This window comes from Thunnus maccoyii, chromosome 18, assembly GCF_910596095.1.
Source record: "Thunnus maccoyii chromosome 18, fThuMac1.1, whole genome shotgun sequence".
Classification (NCBI taxonomy): Eukaryota; Metazoa; Chordata; class Actinopteri; order Scombriformes; family Scombridae; genus Thunnus; species Thunnus maccoyii.
Genome location: NC_056550.1, coordinates 23,865,285 through 23,893,025, shown reverse-complemented (window position 1 = coordinate 23,893,025; position 27,741 = coordinate 23,865,285). Strand labels below are relative to the sequence as shown.

Sequence of the window (27,741 nt, the reverse complement as noted above, 5' to 3'; positions counted from 1 at the left end):
ACCCAAACCTGACTGAGACAATAGTTAGTGTAGTAGTGTATAGTAGTGTCAACAATATTTTTTTGGACCAAAGCCGTTCTGTTTTTGATCACCAAAGATACGTTTATGGGTCAATACATATTTATTTGCAAGGACAGCAGCATCATTTGAAGAGTTTGTCTTAATATCATTGATGTATGTGGCAATATAGATAGGTACAAATTGTTCAAAAGTTGCACAGTTCTTCAAATGAATCAACAGTGGATGCAGAACACCAGCGACTGAACTGCACAACTAAGCAAATTCCATGTTTGCCTGTCAGATTTTCTCCAGTTCCGAAAACATTGTCTGTAAGCCTCTGGAACCAATTCATAGGCCTTCAGACTGCTGATTTTACTGTACCACAATCTTAACAGTCTTCAGATGTGAAGGCTGCATCTGTCTCCTGGGCTTAACCAGTAAAAACACCCTTTAGCATTAAGGTCCTGATCAGGCCGATTTCTAGAATCTGCCAGCCGTTCAAACATACAAAAAAATGTATCTGGGTCTTTGTCATTAAACTTTGTTAGCAACTTCAAATTATTGGCAATGTCAAATCAAACAGCTGTAGACTGGTCAATCAATTCGCCCTCCTTGACCAGGTCAAGTTTATGTTGCATTATCTTCAGTTCTTCTTGCTCCATTTTTTGTTTCATCACTTCCTGCTCTGTTTTGTTTCATTACCTCAAATTCTAATTCTCTTGTGTGTATATATATATAAGAATAATTTCCCTTGTGTAAATAGTCATGCCAGTGTCAGCACAAAAGACAGTACACCGGAGAGTTAATTAAAGAATCAACAGTATGCAGTCATTGTAGAGAGAGCACACAGGAGGGTTAATCAGTAACTAATTAAGGAAGGGTCAGTGCTCATGATATTTTGATTATTTGCTTATGATGTGTGATTAAAGGCCAGCAGCACCTATTTTATTTTTGGATTTTAGGGAGGTTTGAGATACCATTGTTTTCAGACCAGATAAGATTGATAAAAAGCTAGGTGGAGCCCTAAATAGCCTTCACAACAAGAGGAGTTATGAATAGTAAATAAAATGATGTTTTGTGGTTTTGCGTCAGGTCTTTCATCCTGGGATCGAAGCCTCGGTTTGCTCTGTCTTACACTTGCACAGTAAACCTATTCACGTGAACTCTGCCAGTTTCAAGTTTGTTCCTTTTGAGTTTAATAGTGGGAGACCTGAAGATTTATTGGCCCATCTGAGGATTTTCCACCACACTCTCTGCCGTATGAATTTTTCATGCTGTATCTGCATAATCGATAGCTCTTTCTGCTGCTCAGATGTTAGATTTGTCATTGAAGACACAGACACACCAGACAACTTCTTAGGTTTTTCTCTTACCATAATACCTTCTTGTATCAAATTACCTTTTGGAAAGCTCTTCACTGTTTCCTCAGACGATTTGCCCAAATTTCAATCTTAAAATGGTCAACAATCTTCAAAAACTGGTCTTTAGCATTCCAACAATAGTTCAGAAGGAGACTGAATGAAACAATCCACAGCAGAAGACACAATGCCCTACCTTAGTTCAGAATTTACCAAACTATCATTATACTTGAGCCTACCAAAAGTGTTTTTACCCAAAACTAAAGTAATCACAGGTGGACAAACACACTGGAGTCTCTCCTCCATAAACTAACTAATCTGGAACTAATCTGACTGACTACACTCAACCCTAGATTTTCTGCAGTTACAGGTGAGGGGTATTTATTCACTGTAAACCAGCAGGACTGGAAAGCACCTGCTGTTTTCTATGCACCTATAGCCCAGTTCTGCTAGAGGTTTCTTGTTAAAGGGAAGTTTTTCCTTGCTGCTGTTGCCAAGTGCTGTTCATGGATGGGGGAATGTTGGGTCTCTGTAGATTAAAGAAGACGGTCTTGACCTGCTCTATGTGAAAAGTGCCCCGAGATAACCTCTGTTGTGATTTGGCGCTATATAAAGAAAAATGACTCGACTATGCAGTCACTTCCAGAAACCCAAGGACATGATCCCGAGCATAGAGCTTTACTCACCTTCACCATCACATTAAACCAACAAAGCTGCAACAAGCTCTCTGGTAGGAATTGTTGCTAAACCAACCAGGAGAAACTCCAGTTAAAACAAAGCCACTTAAAAATTGGGTTACATGCTCTAAACACAAAATTGACCCCAAAAAAACCCAGTGGGTCAAACAACAGGACTAGACCAAAGCTCTCTACAAAAACTAATGTGTGACATTCTCGAACAATCTTTTATTTTTGTACTAGTTAACCAGGTAAGTAAACACCAACAACTTACAAAATACCAAATCACAAGCTTCTGGACGAGCCCCCAATTTATCAAGAGGAGGACAAAGAGGAAAAGACAACACATGACTTTCAGCTAAAGATTTATTTAACAAAATATAAGTTAACCGAGGGCAATATAAAGTATGTAAATCAGTAATATCAGTAGGGTGTTGAGTGTTTGAATGAGTGTACAGGAAAAAACCTAACCCAAACAACAAACCATACACTCAGAGAGAGAGACTGACTGAATCCACCAGCTTATACAGCTGAGGGGCAGCAGGCAGAGGTGATGATCAGTGATGCACTTCCTGCTTCACTCCTAAAAGAGAAGAACTGCCCAAACAGGAAGTAAAGAGGGCCGTCACAATATATATATATGAGTAATGTCTTACCAGACTAGTCAGCTATACAGTTATATTTTATAATTAATTGTTACTTCAGATATAAACAAAATAATTTTACAGTTACTAATTAAAAGCAATATTTCTATATAATCAGGGGTAAAATGTAATAAAGTACATTTACTCAAGTGCTGTACTTAAGTACAATTTTGAGGTATTTGTATTTTGTTTCCATTTTATGCTACTTTATACTTCAACTCCGCTATATTTTAGAGGGAAATACTGTACTTTCTACTCCACTAGATTTATTTCACAGCCGTAGTTACTTTTCAGATGAAGATTTGATAGACATGTGAAGCAGAGGATGGATTTTAGATTTTTTCTATATTTATATATTTGGTGAATAATTTAGTTCACCATATAGAGAACTCAATTCACTTTGACATTTGTTCTTTTTCTGTTAGTCAGTGTGAAAAAAACAAAACAAAAACACATTAAATCCCCTTTGATTCAATGTTATAAAACAGTAACACATGAAAAATTCCAAGAGGGGAAAAACTTCTTACAGGAACTGTATATCTGTACATATTTAATAAATATAACACAAGTGTGGACACTTTGCATGAGTACTTGTGCTTTTGATACTTTGCAACTAATACTTCTCTACTTTTACTTACGATTTTGAATGCAGGATGTTTACTTGTAACGGAGTATTTTTATGCAGCAGTATTGCTGCTGTTACTTAAACCTGCAGTGCGGAGCTTTTGTCTCCCCCCTCTGACAGTGACAGTAATTACACAAACACTGTTAATGTCATCGCCACAGACCCCTAACTCTCTTTTTGTGAGGTGGTCCACCCCGGCGACGCGACACAGTTGGGGCACACTAAGGACACTCCGCCTCAGTCAACAGTCGCAAACAGTTGAGTTGTAGTTGACGTAAAACACATTACTACCAGTGCACCAGCGCGGGAAAGTCGCCATAGACACAAGATATGAAAACTCCGGTATACTGCGATATAGAGAGATTTACCTGGCAACGATGGGCTTAATCAACATTGTGTGAACCCGTAGGCAAAGGTCTGAATGTAACGGACGTTCATTTATATATAAAAGTCCTGCACTGCAGCTTGAAGTGAAATAAATCAGTTCTTCCACCACTGTATACAATTAGAAATGACTAATTATTTACAAGTTGAACCGTGAAGAGCATTTTCCTTGTCTTCTCTAACCATATTTAGCACTAAAAAAATATGTCCAGTTTATATCATGGATGTTGATCTTCTGCCACAGATATTAAAGAATATACAAAATATCCTAGAAGAACATAATACACTCAGCGAGTACTTTATTAGGAATGCTTGTGCAATCTAATACAACATCTCTGCCACAAATTCTACTTTTATGAAGCTTATACATTTCCAATTTTTGATGACATCGTCAGAAAGGTTTATTAATGTGGTGGACAATATATTAGAAACACTTTTCACTATAATGCAATCCAGTAAACTACGTCCCACTACAACCTCAATAATAAACATAAAGTAGAATAATCACCTTTCTGATAGTGTCAACAAAACCTATAAATGTATAAGCTTTGTAAAGGTAGAATTTATGGCTGAGTTGTTGTATCAGATTTCACAGGTGTTTCCTTCTCAGTCCTGAGAGATAACGCTGGTCTATCACAGCCTATATGCAAAGTAGCAATGATCTAATGGTATCCAACCAAGTAAAACCTGATCCTAAGCATATTCTACTTCACTGAAAATGCCGGCACAATGCCAGCTTTTCCCTCTCATCAGTTTAAGTAGCTTAGTGTAAAATACTCTACAAAAACTAGATAATTCTCACCAGTCTATCAGTGCAAGTCCTCTATGAGCCTTAAAATGGAAAAAAAGACTTATATCAACACCACATACGTGACTTATTTATTTAAAAACAATGTACATAAAACGACACCCCTGTTAAAATGATACATTTGACAGGAAAGATGAAGACGGGGGGACTGAATGAATGCTGAGAATTGATCATGATGGTCATGATTCAGCAGATGCTGGACGTCAATCATGTGTAGAGCTCAAAGTCTAGTCTCTTTGAGCTGTAGAACTGAGATCCCTCCTGGTCTAACCTCCTGCAGTAAACACCGCTGCTGAAATAGCCTTCATCCACCCAATCCTGGAAAACAGACAGTAAGAAGATTAAAACCCACCTGGCCAGATTGGGGTTAAAGGTTAAAACCAGTCTGCAGCCCAGTAATAATTTAAACCAACTGGGAATGGGAACAGAGTGGGATTTACTTATAAATTTGCAGGTATATTTTGTTTGGATTAAAAAAACAAAATCATGTAAATGACCCAATAAAGTTGCTGTAACAGTTGTAAGGTTTGTGTATGTACTTGATTATACTTTAAACAAACAAAAGGAATAAAAGCTTTAACTGTGTCACTGTTACTTGAAAAGTTACCAAACATGCAAAAATGACTTCCTGTGGACTTTTCACTTTATTGATTTGTGTTCTGATCCCTTGTCAGAACAACAATCCACAATTTTCCAGCTTGTCTGTTATTTTATCATTCACGTTTTATTGAGATAATAAGCTGAGTCCCAAATAATAAGCAGAGTCCCGATTCTGTACTAAATATTAACTCTAACAATTATTTTCTGTTTGAGCGTCTATAGTGTTCACGTTTGAAAATCACCACAATTAAGTATATTCAAAGTCGCCAGTACTGAATTTGCTCTATTTTTGAGCTGTTGTTGAGACGAGCCAATTATTGGTTTGGTGCATTTGTACATGTATGAACACGTTAATCACATCAATTATGCTCCTGTGTTGACATACAGTAAATCCATACTGAGACCAGTTTAAGAAGAAGGGATTTACTGTATGTCCACATACAGTAAATCCCTTCTTCTTAAACTGGTCCTACAGTGTGGATTAACTGTATGTCCCCCATACAGTAAACCCACTCTAGATTCTTTAAGTCCACTAAGACAAGTTTGTTCTGGTCGTTTTAAATACCTTCTTAAAAAAACTGGAATATCAAAACAAAAGCTATGATGAAGACTGTCCATTTTACTTTTAGCATATTGCAGTGTCACATTTCTGTTTATCCTTGATTAGAAAAACATGCATTCCCAAAATCTCACAAAATTCACCTACAAACTCAAGTAATGCTTTTCGATTTTAAATTGTCGCAAGGGAATACCTGCATCTGCTGACTGGTGAAGGGGCCGTAGACTTCTGATTTATCTTCATTCTCCCATTTGTACTCCCACATCACTTCCTCGCTCACTGAGGAAAGACAAAGTTGCATTAAAAAATGAAAAAAAAAAAATATTTTTTTGATATATTAAAAGACACACTCCACAACAGGAATACAGGTAACACTCAGGAACCTCTTTGGTCGTCGTCGTCCTCGTTATCCTGCGATTTGTCACCATGCTTCTCATCAAATTCATCTCCAAACATATCAAGTTCATCTTGTTCTTCATCATCACCGTCGCCACCACTGGCTTTCTTCCCCCCTGCAGGCTTCTTGCTGCTCCTGCTCTTCAGTAAATAGGCCAACTTTTCATATGTTTGCTGATAGATCCCAAACATCCCAGATGCAACCAGTCTGTCAGCTAGTGCTGTGAGCCTGTCAAGCTTTTCTGTATCCCTCTTCATCTCCTCTGTGGGTTCGCTCTCTTCCCTCAGCTTCCCCTTCTTCCGTCCTCCGAGGCCTCCTAACCGACGAAGCGCCGCAGTGACGGTCTCGCCGGGTTGCAACAGTTCAACCAAAGCTTCGGTGAGCTGGTTCTGTGTGTAGGATGCCAGAGGGTCCTCTGCAGGCTCCATCTCCTCCTCCTCCTCTTCTTCTTCGTCATCTTTGTCCGCCTGCTGTTCTTCTCTTTTTTTCTCTTCCTCAGCCTCATCTTCATCACCTGCTCTGCGTGTCCGTTTGGCTCCAAGACCTTTCTTCTTTTTCTTGAAAGGTTGCTCCTTTATTCTCACCTGGAAAATAAAGGAAACTTATATTATTGCACATTGCTTGACGAGTTTTCATACATGGAGGAAAAAGTCCCTAAAATGCAATTTACCCAGTCGATGTTGTCAAGCCAGTTGTCTCTGATCTGTTCTTCCTTTTTGACAAAATAGTTCCCCTCTGAGTCAAAGTGTCCTTCCTGCATCTCTTCATCGAGGTTGAAAGGTGTAATAGAAACTCCCTCATCAAAGTCGATTGTTGCGCCCTCTTGGCCTGAAAACAAAGTTTGTTTGGTGAAACAATTTCTGACACTTGCAAAACACTTGAACCAAATTCTCTGCAGATGTAAATGAACACATTCAAATGTCATTAAAAATTGTAAATACACAAAAAATAATGTTTCATATAAAAGCACGTGGCCGCCACTCAGCCAGACATATATCACTTCTTAGTGCGAGTTCAAACAATCAACAGGACATACCTTCCACATCATCACTGGCCAAAATATCATATTTGCTGCTGTTTGTGTTCTCCTCTTCATCCTCTTCATCACTATCAAGGGAATGTTTGCCCTTGAACCTGGAGCCTGGTCCGCTCACAGCCTCGCAACTCTAGTTCAACAGGAAAAGAAAGACAAGCAAAATGTTGAGAGAGATGTTAATTTAAGGGACGAGTGCAACAAAAAGGTCAAAGAATCCTGCACCTGTCCAAAACATACAACTAGAAAATTAAAGTAACAAACAAACAATGATATGATGCGACAAGAATCTGCCTCAGGTCAAGATGACAAACTCCTCCTTATATAGGAAATGTCACTGGACCAATAAACCCAGACTATTGTCATTAGTGCAATAAGTTCCTTTGGTCCAGTGACGACTATTCTTATTCAAATAACTTTTTGAACCGTAATCTTTTATACTGACGATTATAAGGGTCTATATAATGCTTGTGTATAATTTACTGGGATAACCTTTAAGGCACCACTAGTGATTTTCACTGTTCACACACGCAGCTACATTCAGGAACATTTCCATCTTGCGCCTTTTCACACAAGCCATGGCAATGCCTGAGTAGATGGGGCAAGGAACAGTCCAGCAGATGGCGGTCATGCAACACTTATGGATGCCAACCGCTCTGCGCGGACTGAGAAGAGCTTCCTTATTTCTGAATCTGTCCAGTTTTCAGCCATTCTTGAAAAAACAGAGGTTGTCTGCAAACAAAAGAACTTGTATTGCTGGCTAGTTATCAAGTCACCTGAAAAAGCATCAACAAGGTAACCATAAACAAGTTGCGGATTCCAAAACATCATCAGCATAGTCTTGTGATTGGTGAAAACATCTTTCATAAGACAGACGTTACCCTATACGTGCTTGTCCCTGCTTTCATCCACAACACATCTGTACCGGCATTTTCCCTGAAATCTTACTAGATCTTGAGGTGGGAAATTGGCGGTACGGATTTCCCTGAATATCCACATGACCCCATGCAGGAAATGTTCCTGAACATTTTAGGGATAGACTGCATGTGTGAAATATTCATTTGGACACCTGGCTGTTGTTTTAAGAGAGACTTGAAAAATTGTGAACCGCTCCTTTAAGGAGTAAGCAAATAAAGCTGCTATAAAACTGCACGGTTGGGGTGTTAAGAAGCTACAACGAGGTTTTTTTTTTAAACACAAAATCTTCTCCTAAGGCGCCACATCTCTCTCTCTCTCCCTCCTAAAGAAATGTGTTAGTGGGGCAGTGTTACCTTTTTGTTTGGGACGTCGTCATCCAGGTCGAGCTCCCCGTTACCGTCCTCAAACGTTACTTTTCTCTTCGGCATGGTTGCTGCAGAAGGCGAGACGGGGGACCTTTTTAATATCCACAACACAACCTAACGTCAGCTTCAATATTACTGACTCTCATACAAACATTTTCAAGCGCTAGGTTCTTATAATGTTGTGAATGTATGTTAACACAGAAATCACGTTAGCTTCGTTGCTAAAAATGTTAGCAACCGACATCAGCGTGCAGAACATGTGAACAGATTCGACCCGGAGGTAAGATAATATTTGATTAACTACTTAAATATAATTTTTATGCACTGTAGGTGTGTGTGCAAACGAGGTTAATAGGTTAATATTAAGCGGGAAATGCGGGAAAACCTACTGAAAATAGTTCAAGCGACGTTCGTTATCGTTTCTTCTTCGCTTGTTTCCTTCTTCTTCTGTCTTTTCTATGGCGGCAGGGAAACGACATCATAGCTCATTACCGCCACCACCTGGTGTGGAGGGTGGATGGGATTTTAATATGTAAGCTTTTAATGTTAATAAAATGCTATAAATAGAGCTGAAATGATTAATCAATTAACCGATGAGGCGTTGAATGTTTTGAATTGAATGTTTAAGTAATTTTTTAAGCAAAAATTTCAAACATTTGTTGGCTCCAGCTTCTCAAATGTGAGGATTTGCTGCTATTCTTTGTCTTATATGATAGTATACTGGATATCTTAGTTAATCAGAAAAAAACAAGAATTTGACCTCACTTCTTCAACCCACTGCAGCCGTTTTAGTTTAAACACTTTACTGGTGAATGTACATTGGACCATAAACAGACAAAGACCAGTAAACAGGTATGTCAATGTACATATCGCCAACACCCACAACAACACCCAACAGGAACACCCCCCTCCCCTGTCCCCACCTGCCTGACCACCATACAAACTTACAAACACTACGCAGACACCATTACAATTATTATATTATGAGTATTCTCAGGAGAGTGTGGACAGCTCTTAAAGACGTCATATTATGTCCCTTTCCCAGTTTCATATTTTCATTTTCGTGGTCTATTTTACAAACATTTGCATGTTTCTGTGGTCAAAAAGCCCCTAGTTACAGCTGTGAAAGCCATGGATGCAGCCATTCTGTCTCACTCAGCCTGAAACGGGCTGTTTTGTGTCTGCTCAATGTCTCGCTCCTCTGATTGGCTGAATGTTTTCTGAGTGACACACGCCCAGACCAACCACATGTAACGGATTGTAGCCTACTGTAGCTTTGGGTAAAAATATAATTAATTATAAACTGTGAACAGGAGCTGAACACACTCAAAACTGTGGAGATGACAGTGGATTTAAGGAGGAGCCCCCCATCACTGCCCCCCCACCACTCACCATACTCAACAGCACTGTGTCGGCTGTGGATACCTTCAGGTTTCTGGGATCTACAATCTCCCAGTGGGAGTCTAACATCGACACAGTCATCAAAAAAGGCTAAGCATAGGATCTACTTCCTGCTCCAGCTCAGGAAGTACAACCTGCCTCAGGAGCTGCTGATCCAGTTTTAACACTGCAGCCATCGAGTCTGTTCTCTGCACATCCATCACTGTCTGGTTTGGAGGATCCGCCACCAAACAGGACAGGAACAGACCACAACGGACAGTCAAGGTCTGCAGAAAAGATTATCGGTGCCGACCTGCCCGCCATCCAGGATCTGTACACATCCAGAGTCAGGAAACGTGCAGGGGAAAATCACTGCAGACCCCTCACACCCTGGACATAATCTGTTCCTCCTCCTCCCCTCTGGTAGGCGCTACAGAACACGTTACACCAAAACCACCAGACACAGGAACAGTTTCTTCCCCCTCGCCGTCACACATATGAACGGTTAACTCACTCAGGCACTGTGCAATAACCCTGGAACACTATAATACCCATTGTACCTATTAATTATATATATTATTTTAGTCTAAATACAAAATGTGCAACATATTTCATTCACTACTGTATATCTGAACAGGCTGAATAGTATAAACTGGGCTTGAGAGTGACTATAAAATGTTTTTGTTCTAAGCAGAGCTGAAACGATCAGTCGATTAATCAATTTGTCGATCAATAGAAAAATAGTCTGCAGCTATTTTGATAATTGATTCATTGTTTCAGTCATTTTTGCAGCAAAAATGCCAAATGTTCTCTAGTTCCAGCTTCTGAAATGTGCTGCTATGCTGCTTTTCTCTGTTTTATATTATTGTAAATTGAATATTTGTGGTTTTTGGACTGTCACCTTGGGCTTTCTTTGACATTTTATCAAGTAAATGATTGATCAATTCCTTTAAAAGAATCAGCGGATTAATGGATAATGAAAATAATGTGAAGTTGCAGCCCTGGTTAGAATTTGCTCACCTGAAAAACACATTGTTTTCTTAGATGTGACAAACATTAAGACTAATTTCTAATGATATCTCACATTATTACTTGTACAATACTTGAAATTGATTATAGAACAAGACCTTAAATTGACTCAAGTTTAACTCTGGCATTTGTGGAGACATGCTAGCGTCATATATACAGTAAGATCCTGTGGCTGCGTCTTTACACTTTGGACTCTTTTAGATCAGAGATTCCTTGAGGTCCTTTAGGATAAAAAGGATAAGCGCCTGTCGAGAATAGATACAACAAGCCAAGAAATGAGCACACAAGAGATCATGTAATATCTATCTGATCTGGCTTTAGCTGAGAAGAAGAACATTTATTTTTACATTTGTTGAAACGAAACTATTCTAGAGATGCACGAGGACAGTTGGACACAAAGATGCTCCACAAAGCAGCACCTGATACTGTCATAAATAAATATTCACTAGTGTTTATCTGAGAAGAATCTCCCCAAAGAGCCAGCTGTTTATCATTTGCACAACACACAAGCTGTGAGAGATTAAAATAAAACTCGTGTGAAATCTAGAAAAGCAAAAAATACAAAATGCAGAAGTGAGAGTCAAGACAACATCAACATGTAGCGTCTCACTTCCAGGTAGCTGTCAGGGAAGGTTCGGTTTCGACCGCTCGGTGAGGCCGATTCACAGGCTCGAGGTAGACTCAAGCGCGTAGAGGAGAGAGAATATAATGTGTCAGGATTTTGTTACCAGGAAGTGGGGCGAGTTATTTATATTTCAACACCCGTCCTCTTGTACCCGAGGGAGAAGCAGTGGTAGTAACCTGAAACTATATATTCAAACATTGTCTGGTTCTGGATGTGTCGACCCGTTAGAGAGAGAGAGAGAGAACAATTGGCTTCATGTTTGAGGAATGATGAAGACCAAAAGAAAATAAATGTAAATAATGTAATGTAATGTGCGTGTGTGGAAGGGTAAAGTGACCCTGTGAGGGATTCAGGACTGGCAGAGGTAAGTCTGAGTCACTATTGTGTATTCTGTCACTATACAAGAACTTCATGATATGGTTACTAAATTAAGAATCGTTGGGATTAGCTGCTTGGATTTGTTACTGTTATGTCAGTATATAACGTATTTATAGATATACTTTGTGATATTTGAGTTTTAATGATGTGGATTCAGTCTGTATTTAGAGTTTTGTACACTTTTCCACTTATTCAACAGGAAAACAAACACAGAAAAGCACAAAGATTCAAAACATAAACATAAAAATGGACACACAGAAACACAAAATGAAATTTAAAAACTATTTTCAGCCAAAAAGTATCAAAAGTAAGCAAAAGTAAGTATTATATTTCATTATTAAATCATCAATACTGATGGATTAATATGAAAGCAGCATTTTACTCCTAAAGAACTACTTTCTATACAGTTTCTGCTACTTAAATATGTATAATTTGGGGGGGATTTTTCTCAAATCTTTGCTATTTTTTGTAAAATGCTGGATAATTTAACCTGTTTGGGCCTCAAATAGTTCATTAAAGGAAACCATCTGAGGATTTTTAAGGGGAAATCTCTCTTTAGCAGACCTGCTAACAACTTATAGACATCTGAAATGTAACATGGCAGCCCAGCTACACTGCTTTCTCATAAGATAAAAAGCTGTAAAAGTTGGTAACCACTGGTTTATTCATCTTTAACAAGAGTTAAGATGCACTGAGTTTTATAAGCTCATTTTATTAGCTAAATAATACCTTTTACCCTGATGAGGACATGCTTTATATCAAAACATTAGTTGCTACTCCTTATTAAAAAGCTCAGAACAACAGTATTTCCCTCTAAAATGTAGTGGAGTAGACGTGAAAGTAATTATGGAAATACTCAACACAATTGAAATGAGTAGAAAAGTGATCATTTAAAAACAGGTTGCTTTGGGATTAAAACATTTCTGGAATATATTCTAGGCTTCACACAGTTTAAATACCTTCCAGATGTAAAAACAACTTTCTCTTCTTTAGGTGTTGGTATGAAGATCCATGAGAAGATTTTGACCCATTACCTGTCATGCACGTCTCCGGTAGATAAAGAAGGATATCTCTTCAAAAAGGTTTGGAAAAACACAGAGCATGACATGACTGAAACCTTCCATGTGATAAAAAATCTAATAATCCTGCTGTGTTTCTTCACAGAAAGAGCGAAATGCCACCTACCAGCGGCGGTGGTTTGTCCTGAAGGCAAACCTGCTTTTCTACCAGGAGAGACCAGCCGACCGACACCTGCTGGGGGTCATTGTCCTGGAGGGGTGTGCGGTCCGGCGCTCCGAGACTGACGGACAGTTTTCCTTTTCCCTGGTGTTTGAAGGTCCGGGACTCAAAACCTACAGATTTGCAGCCGGGGATCGCCAGACTCAGGAGAGCTGGGAGAAAGCTTTGCTCTCGGCCAGCCACTGTTACCTCTCCCTGCTGGTGAGAGACCTGGGGAGGCAGTATGAAGGTGTGAACTTGTCCTGTTTACTGGGGCTCATATTTATTTATAGAGACTCAAGTTTATGAGGATTTTTCTTGGCTTTTAATCAGTGGTGGAAGGAAGAAGAAACATGTAAAAATACTCTATAACAAGTAAAAGTCCTGCATGACAAATCCTACTAAAGTACATAAGTATTATGAGCTTGATGTCGTTAAAGTATTGCAGTAAAAGTAGTGGTTTGGTCCCTCTGACTGATATATTATTATATATGACATCATTAGATTATTAATACTGAAGCATCAGTGTTAGAGCAGCATGTTACTGTTGTAGCTGCTGGAGGTGGAGCTAGTTTAGTCCAGTGGTTCCCAACCTAGGGGTCGGGGCCTCTCCAAAGGGTCACCAGATAAATCTGAGGGGTCATGAGATGATTAATGGGAGAGGAAAGAAGAAAAAACAAAGTTCTGATACACAAATCTGTTTCCAGTTTTTGGGACTTTTTCTCTAATCTTTGATTTTTTTATTTATTGAAATGAAACCGTGTGAGAAGTTTAGAGGGAAAATGTCTCTTGGTGGAGCCGCTAACAGCTCGTAGCAACAGCTATACACTGATTTTTGTAAGATGTCAAAAGCCAAACAGGTTGAAAACCACTGGTTTCATCTTTAGCAATGTGTTGTATTATTATAAGCTTATAATGTGTTATTTCATGTAATATTTTAAAAAGAAAAATAACTTAAATTGTCAAATGTATTGGAGTATAAAGTACAATATTTCTCTCTGAAATGTAGCAGAAGAAATGTCAAGTAGCATAAAATGGAAATACTCACAATACAAGTACCTCAAAATTGTGCTTAAGTACAGTACTTGAGTAAATGTATTTAGTTACTTTCCAGCACTGTCATGAGCTGAGGTTCAAACGATGGACAGAGAAAAGGATCGCTGCGCTTTCAGGATCTAAAGGGAAAACTGAGATTTCTTTAGATACTTACAATAAAATTAAAGGACTGTTTAATTAAAGGAGTGATCGCTGACCTCTACTGTACATGCACATTTTAAATCTTAATTATGAAATGTGCTATATAAATAATATCTTTAATGTATTATTATGAGTGTGTTTTTGTTAATTTCTTGTTTTCCATTTCCAGAAGCGAAGCAGCTGCACGGCTCCAGTGAATCTTGTCCCAGCTCTGCGGTCAGCGCCCCCAAACAGTCCACAACCCAGGTGAACCAGGGCTGCTTGCTGCCTTTGCAGGGTCCAACAGCAGCCGTCAGGGAGGGGAGAAGCTTCAGCACCAGCACCGTCTCACAAGCACGTTCAGTTCCCACTAAGGTGGCGGCTAAAAAGTCCCCCAAACTGTGGCACAGGAGAAACGCTCATGTCACGCCACTTAACGGTCCGGCGCCTCTGTACGGCGAATGGCCTCTGGTTGGTTTTAATCCACTGGAGGAGTTCAGCAAACTCCACGATTATTACGGACAGGAAGTGAAGAAAGCTAGAGAGGAGTGGCTGAGGAGCCGACGAGCAGGAGAGGAGCGCAGTGATGAAGATCTCATCGACCTGGGGTGAAAAAAACAGACAGTTTAGAAACTCTTTAAGAGGAACTGAGACGGAACGATTCATGTGTGTCAAAAAAAGGAACCGAACCGGACGTGTTTTGACTTAAACTGTATTTAAGAACATAGATTTTTAAGCCCTGTAAATGTGCTAAATATTCCTCCGTCGCATATAATCAGTTTCTTGATATGTTAGATTTATTTCACAAGAAAACGAGACGGCCTTACAGTGTCCTCGATACAACAGAGAAGGTCTCTGACGGTGCAGATGCTGCACTTTTCACACACAAGAGTGAGAAAAGGTCTTCAGACATGAATCAGTCTGCAGAAAGGCTTTTGTCACAGCATTTTGATTTGTCAAAGTAGTAACACAGGTGTCTCTAATGACATTAACGATGGCTCCGTTTTATTTAAGTGTCCCTGTGAGCCAGAATGCACAACACCAGGACCCTGAAACCGAAGCAGCTCGATCACATTCAACCGTTATTTATTTTATTATTTACACTTTTCCTACTGTGACATATCAAAGTATTTTTAGTGAAAAAGGCCTATTTATTGTTTGTTCTCTATAGTCTCCGCTAACGGGAACATGCACACATGTAGTTCCTTGAGCGGTTTTGTATTCAAATGTGGTGTAAAAATAGTTTCATCTATGGCAGAAAAAGGCTTTATGATGCAGTATTAAGCAAAGAGTATTATATATTTTTCATTGCATGAAAAAATAAAATCAGTCTGTTGACTTAAAGGCCTCATAATCAATTAGTTGGCATATTAATCACATCTCTGTTACCAAATCAGAGTCTACAGCTCTGTGAGGCTGTACTACTTACTGATGTTTAGCAGGTATAACATCTGCTAATTAGCACTAAACACAAAGTGCAGTTGAGGCTGAGTTGAGTCATTAGTTGTAAAATTTTGGACTAATTGAAGTTTTCACCTGATGAGTGAACAGTTGTTGAGACATGTCACTCAAAACCACAAATGCCAACGTCATGGTGGCGTTAGAAGAAAAGTCAGAGCATCATCAAAGTCAGTAGGATTCGTCCTCTGGGGATCATGAACGTCTGCATAAACTTTCATGTTAATCCTTTTAATACTTGTTGAAATATTTCAGTCTGGACCAAAGCTGGTGGACCGCCAGACCTACAAACACACGTTTATTTCACATTCTGGTCCAGATCTTACAGTTTTGAAAAATAAAAAATATTTGTAGTAGAATTACAGGGAAACAGGACTGAATTTGTTTATGAAATGGCAAAAATCATATAGAAATGGGATCTTGATTCTGAATATTTGACTTTGAAGCGAGCAGAAAGATTCCTGTTGAGTAGGAACAATATTTTATCTAACAATAAAGCTGTTTTAAGAGGAAATCAGTGAGGTTTGGATGTTACTTTGCTCTCCTGGTAAATAATCACTGAACCTACGAAGCATCATGAGTACAGCAGTGTTGTGCTGCCTAGTTTCTCGTTATAACAAGAACTTTTCACTTTAATAAGATCATGTTATACTGAGACACTTTCTTGTTATTAGACACCAAATTATTTTATTTTTACATGAAACTTTTCCTGTAATAACAACACGTCACTTTATCCTGTTATATCACAAAACTTCCCCAAATCTCATCATATCAACCATATAAAACAGCATTTTTCACTTTTTTTCATGTTACTTTCTTACTTTAACTAGATTTTGTTGCTAATACTTAAATAGGATTTTTCATGCAGGACTTTTACTTATTGTAAATTATTCCAAATATTTTGAACTACAGACCTTCTATGAAAACAAAAAAACTGAAAAACAGCTGAATTTGAGCCCAAAAAACACCAAAACTAATGTCAAACCCAGTCACTAGCACACAAATATCCGTTAAAGATGCTTTCAAATGTCATAATCATCAGGCCTTTATCCTGTTATATCACAAAACTTCCCATAAATCTCATTATATTAACCTTATAAAACAGCAATTTTTTACTTTTTCTTGCAGATGTAAGATGTCATCTCTTTAGGCACCGATTGGAACTTTTCCTTGTTTTAATGACATATGGAAGTTATAACAACTTTAACAAGAAAAACATGTTTTAATGAGATACATTCATTTTGTGAAGAAAGTTTTGCGATATAAAGAGATAAAGTGATGCGTTGTTATAATAAGAAATACTGATAAGATTATTATTATACACAAATATCTCAGAATAACATGAAAAATACTTGTCATAACACGAAAAAGGATCTCATTAAAGTCAGAAAAGTATCTTGTTATAACAAGAAACTGAGCAAATATCTATATTTTACACTGCCGTACATGAGAGACTCAGACATCAGACTCTTCTACTGTCAGTCAGTGGAGGACAGTGAACAGCAGAGGACGCTGCAGACACGGCGAGCTGAAACCGAGCTGGCGAACCACCTGATTCACAGAGTGTAATCTTAGCAGTGTGATTCAGTCAGAAATAGCACTGTGATTTATGGAGGCATGTTAGAGACAAAAGGAATGCGGCTGGTATTAAAACTGACGGGTTAAATATGAAAATGACACGCCTTTAATGAGTTATCCACTTGTTTGCTTGAGAGATTACCACATGTCTCCACTGAGCTAATTAGACAAAGCATCAGTGACATTACTAAATAGTAATTAAGTGTAACGAGCTGTATAACTAAATTGTTCATAAAGCTTTTCTTACAAATTAAGTCACATCCTGTCAGTGCCAGACTAAAAAAAAAAAAAACACTAAAAGCTGAAATATGAGCAGCCTTTAAACTTTAAATGTACTTTACGTTGATCAATGTAACATATCCTCGAGGGAATCAAATGACATAACAGAGCAACCTGAGGGTGTTATAGGTAATCAAACACACCAGAGTATGTGTTACACACTCTTGACATCTCTCGTGTCACGTCAGTTCCTTGAGACTGACTTCCGAACTCGTCCTGTAGGTCAAGCTGGGAGCTTCTCCACATTCCCAAGCCTACAGACAGACATACCAATCATCTAAAAAGTGATGGATGGCTTCAGAGGAGCGTGGCGAGACGTATCGCATCACAGCGACGGCCCTCTGAAATGTACACACACATCTGTATGAAAACACGTCCACACGATAGCAGCGTGTAAACACATTGTGAAGTTTTTTTTACAACTGTCTTGTAATAAAAAAAAAAGGCAGCTGAGACATCTGTGAAGAGTCTGAGACGTCGCGGCTCGTTCTCATATTTTTAGGAATCATTTGTCGCTCATAACGTGAGTAGAAAATAAGAGGAACAAAACTAGTGGCAGAAAGTAACTAAGTACATTTACTCAAGTACTTTACTTGAGTACAATTTTGAGGTATTTGTACTTTACTTGAGTATTTCTATTGTATGCTACTTTATACTTCAAATGCACCAGTCGGGGTCACATTTCAGATGTCTATAAGTTGTTAACAGCTCCACCAAATAATGATTTTTCCCTCTAAACTTCTCACATGGATTCATTCCAATAAATGTGCAAATGATCCAATATTTCACCAAAAATCAAAGATTAGAGAAAAAGTCCAAAAACTGAGAACAGATTTGTGTATCAGAACTTTGTTTTTTCCTCTTTCTTCTCCCATTAATGCATCAATATTAATAATATAATGATGCCATATATAATAATAATGATAATAATAATATATCAGTCAAATAGATGAGAAGTACTTTCTTCTTTAATACGTTAATTACATTTTGTTGCTAATAGTTAAGTAGGATTTTTCATGCAGGACTTTTACTGGTAATGGAGTATTTTTACATTGCTGTATTGGTACTTTTACTTAAGTAAAGGATCTGAATACTTCTTCCACCACTGCATGTAAGTATTCAATAAAAATGTGATATTTGGAGTTTTGCGCTACACAAGCAAACAAAAAAATGTATGTTTTGATTATTGTAAATTATTCTAAATATTTTTAACAACAGACCTTGTATAAAAGCAATAAAACTGAAAAACAGTTGAATTTGAGTCCAAAAAACACTAAGACTAATGTCAAACCTGGTCACTAGCAGACAAATATCCCTTTAAAATACTTTAAAATGTCATAATCATCTCTTCATCTATGCACACAGGCCTCAATATAAACTCAGGGTTTCTTACATTTGTAATTTTTATGCAAAACTTTTCCATTAATTTACCAAATAAGGGGACTGACTGTTTAAATAAACCTGAAGTTACTGAATAATTCATGAGGGAGCAGAGAAAGGAGCAGAAGCAACATTTAGTGCTTGAATATGTTGTGTTTAAGGTCATATTTAGTTAGTTTCACCCTTTAAAGTTACTGCTTCCACACACATTACATCTTAATGTTGATATGAAAGGTTTAAATGGCACCTTAAAGGTTAAAATGAGCCTTTTTTCCCTGTGAATGTGAAGCTCAATGTCATTAAAGAGCTAACAACCTCCTTAAAAGTAAGAGTCACAACATGGTGGCGTGACGCATTTCATTCCTGCAACAAGGTGGTGATAATCAAGTAAGGCAGGGGTCAAAGGTCACACAAGGGGAGAGTGGGTGGAGGGGAAGGGAAGGGGCAGACAGCAGGCTCTGGATGTCCTGGACGCCCAAGTTAAACAAAAGTCTGTCTAATCCAAATTACTGCATGGGGTGGAAACCAGTAAAGAGCGGAGACGTGACTCATGAGGCCGTCAGAGTGAAAAGAGATCAACGGAAACACAAACAGTCACGACCAGAGAGCCGCCGACAGAGGAGACGACGAGATTAACAAAGTTGTTAATGAAACGGATTAACTGTGAGCTAAATCTGGATATAAAACCTGAAAAAACAAAACGAAGGGAAGCGTTTTTTCTGCTCCGAGGGCCCCCGCTGGCAGACTGTCCAGTTTATTTAGCTATTTTGGTCGCACCCAGCTGTCCCTTTTATGTTCTCTTGGGAATGCCTGCTGCCATCACCCTGCCAAGTAATCCCCTTATATTTAAGAGAGGAGGGAGGGGGGTGTAGACGGAGAAAAGGGAGGGGGGAGGTGGGAGGGTAAACAGGTGGGAAAATGTTCATAACTGCGTCCACTCACTAAACACACACACACCTTTATAGCAGTGTCGAAGCCAGAGGTTAACGGCGCTTTCACTCGTCTGGCATGTTGTCGTTGATTTAACGCTGACAGCATCTTGTCTTCACAAGACAAACAAACAAACAAATAAAAAAAAGGAAACAGAAATAAGAAATTATGACTTTATACTCACGTCTGTCACCAGCATGAGTTAAAAAAACAACAACACAACTTTAAACTGTAAAATGAGATGTTTTGACATTTAAGAGACTTCAGTGTTATCTTATATATTTTAAAACACAATCACTTGATCTGTTTTATGCTATTTGTAGTATTTTTTTTCTAGATTAGTTCTTTTTTTATATTTATTTAATTAAATGTTTACTTATTTTCATTTTATTGGTTTTGCCTCTCCAATTATATTTTCCCTTAAAAGTCCTTTATTTTGAAGTTTTGCGTCACAATAAAGGATGATGATGTTAATGTCAGTAATACCAAAGCTGGTCACCGTAATGGCAAAAAAAAAAAAAAAAAATCAATTATATTGATGATGATGATGAAGATGAGCAGCAGTATTTTGTAACAGTTGTAACACAGGAAGTCATTTTTAAATCATCACAGTTAATTAAAGGTTTAAAAAGTAATATTAATACTTTCTGGAAAGCTGAGATTGTTGTCTTTTTACAACATTTTCAAGCAACTGCAAGTAAAATTATAGTTACTTTCTAAGTTTTTGTACTTTATTTCATTAACTTAGTTAATTAATTATGTCCTTACAAGGTTCATAACCCCCAACTCATCAAGATAGAGTAGAACAAGTAACAAATAAAACAAAAAAATAAAAGTAAAAGTAAAATCAAATGAAATAAGGATGTGTTCTTAATACAAAGAAGCAGAGTAAGATTTTACATCAATGCATCACAGAAGACAGAAGAGATATAAGTGAACTTTATGTGGGCATACACAAACATATATGATTATTTATTTAATATATTTTACTCCAGATGTTTAAACAAACAAAACAAACAAAAAGAACAAAAAACATTTTGTCCTCCATGTTGTGAGGAGATTATTTGGAACAAGCCAGACACTTTCATGCCATTTTACATATCAGTTGATCCCACAGAGCTCCTTCCATCATAAAACCGATGAGAATCTCCCAAATTCGACCATCATTACTTTGTCACAATCTTTACACTTGAAGTAAGCGAGCCGAGCCGAGCCGAGCCGAGTCGAGCGCATGCGGGGTAAAAGCTTTCCGAAGATACAGAATGATTGTATCTGGGTTTGTAATATCGCAATTGACATCACAAACCAAAAATAAAGTCTGTAAGTGGCTGCTGTTTCTCCCCGCAGGCAGACGGAGGTGAACAGAAGGAGGGTGGAGAAACAGTGTCCAGTGGTCCAACAAACATCTATGTCCTGAATGTCCTTATTAGTCCACGTGGGACTGCAAACCTGCTGCATGGTCCCTCAGCTATCAGGTTTACTTAATTCCAAGACTCTTGGGTCTATTTCTGATCTCCTGTAAGGTGATACGCCTCTCCCGCCATTCTGTCTCCTTCACTTTGGCCATCAGTTCATCCTTGACCATCCTCTCTCTCTCTCTCTTTTTCCCTTTCCCTCTCTCTCTCTCTCTTTTTTATCTCCATCCAAACTTGAGGCTGTGGCTAAAGTTAGATTGGCCTGCGCAAGGGTATATAAGCCCCCGGGGATGTACGTATAACGCGGCTTCACACTGTCTTCTCTTTCTTGATCATCCGAACCTCTACCGTCTCAAGATGGTGAGTACCAGGGTTCCCCCTTGCAACATCTCTGCTGCTCTGCTGCTGGAAATATCCGCAGGAGGGAATCAAACCATCCTCTCATGGATTAACTTTTTCATGCTTGACATAATCATAGCAAAAAAGATGGAAGCGTTTGTCATCACTTCCAGTAGATCGAGTGTTTTTGGACATTTTTTTAAAATGGATTTTTGGATGACTGCATTTCTTTAGGGATGCTTGGGTAATAATTTATTATAAATATTACTGGTAAAGTCTCGTTTTGTATAATGCACGTGAGATTGCATGCAAAACTCAAGCATCTGCAGGGCCAGACTGATGAAAAAGATGCAAAATAAACCAATAAATAATAAACCAAATGCATATATTTGTAGCGAGATCCTAAACTTTTTAACTTACCTGAGGCAGCTGAACTTGTGGGATCTAGTAGAGCCCCCACTGAGGGGTCAAGACCTCTCCAAAGGGTCACAAGACAAACCCAAGGGGTCGCGGGATGATTGATGAGACAGGAAAGAAGAAAAATATTACCCTGCTGCTTCCAGACTTTTCTATATTCATTGCTTTTTTAATGTGTGAAATGGAAGAATTACTCTAACAATTATTCAAATGGTTTAGCATGACGCCAAAGCTGACCTGAAGTTTTCACCCCTGCGTTTGTTCTCCAGGCACCAAAGAAGGCCAAGAGGAGGGCAGCAGCAGGAGAGGGTGGTTCCTCCAACGTGTTCTCCATGTTTGAGCAGAGCCAGATTCAGGAGTACAAGGAGGTGAGGTTTTTCCGGACCCACAGCGACTCTCCAGTTCCTACAGGAGCCCCCCCTTTTTTTCCCCTACTGCATGAGCATCATTCATGGCGGAGTCGGTCGCCAGCATCAGACGACCACCAGTCAGTTGACAGAGATCTGTAAAGAGCCTCAAAGCTGGGTGTAATTTTAGTTTTAATTTCTTTGAGACCAAAACCAAAATTAGAGTTTGGTTAAGCAGCTCCATTTTCACAACCGTTGCTATTTTGACCTGCCCCCCCCACCCCACCCCATCCCCCACCTAGCACACCCCTCCCTCGTCTCCCCAATTTAATAAGCATGAGAATGTCATTAGGAGGAGCTCAGAAATTTTTGACACCATCTCCACATTTTCGCCACCCTTGACCTCCCACCCCTCCAGCTGTCACTGAGGGCTGGGAGGCTAAACAGACCGACTGCACTTCGACTGGAAGTCTTGCGATACAGAATCGAGATTTTTGCACATTTCACGTTTCCAAATATTAAGTTTTATCTCTAAGTTCACTCAGTTTGAAAGCGATTTGACAGGCAGAGAAAGAAAGAGCAAAAAAAGCAAAAACAGAAGGTGTGAAAATGAGGCATTAAGGGTGTACGCCGGAGTTCAGCAAGGTCAGGAAGATTTGATTTTATACAGACATGCTGTCAAGAAATTGGATAATGATGGTGTCTGTGTTTTCAGTGCGTAGCCAAGGGATATAGTACGCTGTGAATAGAGGAAACATTCCTCCCATGATAAATGATACAGGCGTCTTGAAAGCCACTCAGGGAATGTATGACATGATGATTAGGATGATCTTAGCACTTCGCACAGATGGAAAGATAGCTGCCGAGGGGTATCTGTGTTTGTTGGAGGAAGGAAATGTGTATGAGCGATGGGATGGCAGGGAGCGTGGCTAATGAGAAAGGTCAGCGACCGAGTTCAAGTTCAAGTCCAAGAGGTTATCTTAAGTTTCCTGGAGGCAAGTTGCTCAGTAGATCACACAGCTGCTCCTTAATGATAGATGATAGATTCCCAAATAAACCCCCACCATTCCCCTCCTTTCCTTCCCCCTTGCTTCTCAAGGACAGTACAGTCCAAGTCCGACTTTTAAGGGTGCAGCCTTTTTCTTGCACAATATCCTCTGACAAATATTTGCACAACACCGTGTCAAAAATACCCACCAGCAGCTGCCATGTTAATGCACAAACTGCTGACTGAGGAGTCCCTAAAAACATCCATCCACGCAGACGACATGCCTTCTCCTCCATCTATCTCAAGTGTTTCCTTCAAGTAATTAACCCCGCTGGCTTCTCTTTCCCTTCAGGCTTTCACAATCATCGACCAGAACAGAGATGGTATCATCAGCAAAGATGACCTGAGGGACGTGCTGGCCTCAATGGGTGAGTTTTAGATGAATTAATCAACACCGGGAAAAAAGCTTGTGCGATCATTTGCTTCAAATTCTGATCTTTCTCTCTCTTTCTTTCCGTTCAGGCCAGCTGAACGTGAAGAATGAGGAGCTGGAAGCCATGATCAAGGAGGCCAGCGGCCCCATCAACTTCACCGTCTTCCTCACCATGTTCGGAGAGAAGCTGAAGGGTGGGTGTCTCACTTTCACACCATACTGAAAGCGAAGATAGGATAAGAGAACACGTCATTGACCGGGCGTAGAGGAAATTAACTGACCTCTTCCTTCTGTCCTCGCCAGGTGCTGACCCCGAGGACGTTATTCTTAGCGCCTTCAAGGTTCTGGACCCCGATGCTACTGGAACCATCAAGAAGGAATTGTGAGTGTTTTATTTTAGGATTTTTTTGGCCATTCACCACAGCACATACCCGAGTATGACGTGTTTGATTTTGACTCCAAAAAAATATCTGTTTGCTTCTCTTCCAGCCTCGAGGAGCTTCTGACCACTCAGTGCGACAGGTTCACCCCAGAGGAGGTAAACTTACTGACCCGTTAGAGGAAGAATACTCAACGTATCCTGCAACACATAGATTAGCTGTTATGAGTTTAATCAAGTCTTAGTCTGTGCAGCTCAGACTAGTTTCTATTTGTAATAATTCAAATATATTTTACATAAGAAAGGAGAAACTAAGTAGGGTCTCCTTGGATTTATCCATCCAGTTGATCCATTTCTCCTAATTTTTTTGAAAGGTTTCACCCTCATTCCTCAGTACAAAATGCCAGTTTTGCCATCACATATATGCTTTACTACTAGTTTTTCTCCAGTTTATTATCCAAACAAAACATTATTAGTTGCCAGTTCAGGCTGCACTCAAATCTTATTAAGCATAAGTGTAAAGTAAATGTTCACAGTTCTTTTTTAAAACAACAGTCAGGGGCCCAAACAAATCATTCCTCCTGTTCATACTGGCCATTAGAACAAAAGTCCTCCTTCTGTGCAAAAATGTATTTAGAAGTTTACTTGAACCTAATATGAAGCTTCAGCATCAGTCAAATGAGTCAAATCAAGTAGATATCTTTCAACGTTACAGTCTTTTTAGGGCTAAGGTCCCTCTTTTTGTTACTTCCGCTGCTGCTGAACAGGAAAACACTGTCTGTCATGACACAAAAAGGGATTTTTTTTTTTTACTAAAAAGGCTGTAAATGTGTTAGATATCCACTTTATTTGACTGCTGAAGCCTCATATAAGCTTCAGATAAACTTTTTGGCCCCATTCACTTAGATCATAAACACATTTGAAGGAAGCAAAGAAAGCACGTGTGTGTCAGTGAGTCAAGACATGAAAAAACCTTTGAAACTAACCAACTTGACCTCAGCACGAGTCGTGCGTCATTTTAAATTTCCAACCCTCGTTGTCTCCCTCAGATCAAGAACATGTGGGCCGCCTTCCCCCCAGATGTTGCCGGCAACGTAGACTACAAGAACATCTGCTACGTCATCACACACGGAGAGGAGAAGGAGGAGTAAAGAGAAAAAGATAGAAGACAAGAAAGACAGCAATCCCTTTTGCTATTCTGCCTTCCCTCACCCTTCTCTTTCCTCCCCCCCCTGCTCACCCCCCCCCTCCCCCCCATGTGCTCAGCCGTGCTCACGTTCAAACCAGAGACTTGTCACACTTGACACATGAGCGGACCGGATTGCTCATGAGATGTCTATGTTTGCTTATGGGGAATAGGGATGGTTTTCAATAAAATTGTCATATAACATCATTTCCATCCTCAAACTTTTCTCAAACACTCTCTTCTTTCTTTGCAACCGTCTTCCGTCTTCTCGCCTCTGCATCTCCGTATCTCTGTGTCACTTCAGCCTCTACTTCCCCTCAATATCTCTGAGGAGAAGGAAACAGGAAACATGAGGACTTCATTCCATATTCTGAAGATGTCCTCATGGGTGTAGAGAGGAGGTGAGAGGAGGGAGAGCTTTTTTTTTTTGCAGGTTAGATGGGGGGGGGGGAAGTTTAAGTCTCCTTAAAGCGATGACGGCTTTTTCCCTTGAAAAGTTAAAAAAAACAAAAAAAAAACTGAAGGGGAGGAGAGAAAGTGCCGAAAGAAAACATTCAACTCTTCGATTCATTTCCCTTTTCTCCTTCCTGAATCCATTAAATCACCTTTTTTTTTTTTTTCTCCATAAGCTGTCATCAGACTCTTCCTCGCCTTTCCTCTGTAACGAATAAAAAGGGACAAACTGTGAATAAAATCTCTTTCCTTTTTGTACAATAGCGTCTCTGTTCAGTGGCTCTGTGTGTGTGTATGTGTGTGTGTGTGTGTGGGGGGGGGGGGGGGGGGGACATACTCTAGTCCTGTCAAGTGCAATAAAAAGTAAAATCCCCCTCATACAGGAAAACACATCTAGTGACATCTAGTGGAGTTTCTGTACACCTCCATGTAGAAACAAGAGCCGCACAACAATTATATTAGATTAATCAGAAACTATTTTGATTAATTAATGATGACATGTGATGGTTTTAGCCTCTTAAATGTGAGAATTTGCTGCTTTTTCTTACCCGAACATGATAATAGATTGAATATCTCTCTTCATTAGGATCCCCATTAACACCAGTATCAGTGTTGGCTATTCTTCCTGGTTTCCACCACACACACACACACATATACATACACACTGTAACCATAGAAACAACCAAACCAGCTCATCTCATTGGATAAACAGTCAAACTTCTCTTTTTCAAGCAATGTCTTTCTCTCATTCTTAATGAACTTTGATCCTTCACACAATTTCATTCTCATGATTAAATTATATTTTTGCATAATTTTATCCATCCTGCATTTTCACACATGTAATTCCAAGAAAAAAAAGAGGTATAAAGATACATTTCTCATTCCAGTGTTCACTAGTTTACACTCACAACTCAATTAAGGTTCCTGCAGCATTTGGAGACACTGTAGTATTTTCTTGAATAATCTGCACCAGCAATGAGTTGTTTTCACTTTTTTTCACTTTTGCAAAACATCCTATAATATACTGGAAACTGTAGGAAACTGTAATGGGAAGTGATTTATCAACAATGATTGTAACTTCTCCTATTAAGACACATATTATGTTATTATAAATGTGTTTTACTTTTATTGTCATTCATTATCTGTTTATACATCAACCTCCACTTATATGATCGTGGTTGATAAATACATTAATCAACACTGGAGCTGCAACTAAAGATTATTTTCATTATCAATTAATCTGGCAGTTATTTTCTTGATTAATGTATTGGCTGTTTGGTCCATAAAATGTCAGATAATGGTGAAAAATATCGATCACAAAACCCAAAACGTCCTGATCAACAGTCAACAACCCAAAGATATTCAGTTTACTGTCATAGAAGACTAAAGAAACCAGAAAATATTCACATTTAAGAAGCTTCAATTAGAAAATTTGGGAATTTTCTTCTTAAAAAATGACTCAAAACGATTAATCTGTTATCAAAATAGTCTGTGATTAATAGTTTGCACTTATATCCACTTACAACTACATTATAGTGTGTTATAAACCATTTATTAATAGTTTATATACTGCTTATGAAGGCTAAAGTGTTATTGTTAAACGTTATATTATATTTATGCTTGTGTTGTTGTTTCCAGGTCTGAAAACAACTGATGTGTAAACAAACATACAAAACACCAATAAAGACAAAAACAGCAAGATGATTTAATATATTATGGTTTATTACTCATCACAAATGTCATTATCATCATCAATTAAATACATCAGTTGTAGATCTGAAGGAATGAATTCAATTAGCTATGATTTTATTTCACTTTCGCCAGAGAGAGAGAGAGTGACATGTAAACTTAAAAACACAAAAGACATAAACGGCAACGGGCAGAAAACAAACAAAAAACAAAAAAAACGAAAAAAACAAAACAAAACAGAAAAAAACAGCTCAAACGCTTCTATGTTTTCATTTTATTTTAACATTTGCATCAAG

General features: G+C 38.8%; 3 protein-coding genes and 1 long non-coding RNA gene across 8 annotated transcripts; 2 read left to right on the top strand and 2 right to left on the bottom strand.

Moving 5' to 3' along the window:
- Window positions 1-4,544: 4,544 nt before the first annotated feature.
- On the bottom strand, window positions 4,545-8,867 carry cd2bp2 (CD2 (cytoplasmic tail) binding protein 2). Of its 2 annotated transcripts, none has more exons than XM_042392492.1 (7): window positions 8,758-8,867; window positions 8,357-8,436; window positions 7,089-7,218; window positions 6,723-6,880; window positions 6,039-6,636; window positions 5,849-5,934; window positions 4,545-4,814 (listed from the first exon to the last, which is right to left on the bottom strand). In XM_042392492.1, the coding sequence occupies exons 2-7, from the start codon at window positions 8,429-8,431 to the stop codon at window positions 4,704-4,706; spliced, it is 1,158 nt and encodes a 385-aa protein (XP_042248426.1). In that variant the 5' UTR covers window positions 8,432-8,436; window positions 8,758-8,867; the 3' UTR covers window positions 4,545-4,703. The 2 variants fall into 2 exon arrangements, with proteins under 2 accessions (XP_042248426.1, XP_042248427.1); XM_042392493.1 differs by having other exon boundaries at window positions 8,357-8,459; window positions 8,758-8,866.
- pheta2 (PH domain containing endocytic trafficking adaptor 2) lies at window positions 8,466-16,146 on the top strand. 3 transcript variants are annotated; one of them, XM_042392496.1, is made up of 5 exons: window positions 8,466-8,648; window positions 9,682-10,171; window positions 12,774-12,862; window positions 12,945-13,248; window positions 14,365-16,146. In XM_042392496.1, exons 3-5 carry the CDS (start codon window positions 12,782-12,784, stop codon window positions 14,784-14,786), a joined length of 807 nt encoding a protein of 268 aa, XP_042248430.1. In that variant the 5' UTR covers window positions 8,466-8,648; window positions 9,682-10,171; window positions 12,774-12,781; the 3' UTR covers window positions 14,787-16,146. The 3 variants fall into 3 exon arrangements, with proteins under 3 accessions (XP_042248430.1, XP_042248428.1, XP_042248429.1); XM_042392494.1 differs by lacking the exon at window positions 9,682-10,171; XM_042392495.1 differs by lacking the exons at window positions 8,466-8,648; window positions 9,682-10,171 and adding an exon at window positions 10,625-11,766.
- On the bottom strand, window positions 14,693-22,225 carry LOC121884011. The gene is made up of 3 exons (XR_006092283.1): window positions 21,974-22,225; window positions 19,827-19,912; window positions 14,693-14,777 (listed from the first exon to the last, which is right to left on the bottom strand). It is a non-coding gene; the product is annotated as an uncharacterized LOC121884011 (long non-coding RNA).
- On the top strand, window positions 19,647-26,017 carry mylpfa (myosin light chain, phosphorylatable, fast skeletal muscle a). 2 transcript variants are annotated; one of them, XM_042392497.1, is made up of 9 exons: window positions 19,647-19,700; window positions 21,147-21,274; window positions 21,454-21,574; window positions 22,240-22,338; window positions 23,658-23,733; window positions 23,828-23,932; window positions 24,042-24,120; window positions 24,228-24,276; window positions 25,167-26,017. In XM_042392497.1, the coding sequence occupies exons 1-9, from the start codon at window positions 19,662-19,664 to the stop codon at window positions 25,266-25,268; spliced, it is 798 nt and encodes a 265-aa protein (XP_042248431.1). In that variant the 5' UTR covers window positions 19,647-19,661; the 3' UTR covers window positions 25,269-26,017. The 2 variants fall into 2 exon arrangements, with proteins under 2 accessions (XP_042248431.1, XP_042248432.1); XM_042392498.1 differs by lacking the exon at window positions 19,647-19,700 and having other exon boundaries at window positions 21,247-21,317.
- The last annotated feature ends 1,724 nt before the right edge of the window (window positions 26,018-27,741 follow it).

What these genes read in the sequence shown, in the direction of transcription:
- cd2bp2 (XM_042392492.1), bottom strand. Translation starts at nt 8,431, where the DNA reads ATGCCGAAGAGAAAAGTAACGTTTGAGGACGGTAACGGGGAGCTCGAC. An exon ending in GGCCAGTGATGATGTGGAAG is followed by an intron (nt 6,881 to 7,088) that starts GTATGTCCTGTT and finishes CTTTGTTTTCAG; the next exon opens with GCCAAGAGGGCGCAACAATC. An exon ending in GGCTTGACAACATCGACTGG is followed by an intron (nt 6,637 to 6,722) that starts GTAAATTGCATT and finishes TTTATTTTCCAG; the next exon opens with GTGAGAATAAAGGAGCAACC.
- pheta2 (XM_042392494.1), top strand. Translation starts at nt 12,782, where the DNA reads ATGAAGATCCATGAGAAGATTTTGACCCATTACCTGTCATGCACGTCT. An exon ending in AAGGATATCTCTTCAAAAAG is followed by an intron (nt 12,863 to 12,944) that starts GTTTGGAAAAAC and finishes GTTTCTTCACAG; the next exon opens with AAAGAGCGAAATGCCACCTA. An exon ending in CCTGGGGAGGCAGTATGAAG is followed by an intron (nt 13,249 to 14,364) that starts GTGTGAACTTGT and finishes TTCCATTTCCAG; the next exon opens with AAGCGAAGCAGCTGCACGGC.
- mylpfa (XM_042392497.1), top strand. Translation starts at nt 19,662, where the DNA reads ATGTTCTCTTGGGAATGCCTGCTGCCATCACCCTGCCAA. An exon ending in GGAACCATCAAGAAGGAATT is followed by an intron (nt 24,121 to 24,227) that starts GTGAGTGTTTTA and finishes CTTCTCTTCCAG; the next exon opens with CCTCGAGGAGCTTCTGACCA. An exon ending in ACAGGTTCACCCCAGAGGAG is followed by an intron (nt 24,277 to 25,166) that starts GTAAACTTACTG and finishes TGTCTCCCTCAG; the next exon opens with ATCAAGAACATGTGGGCCGC.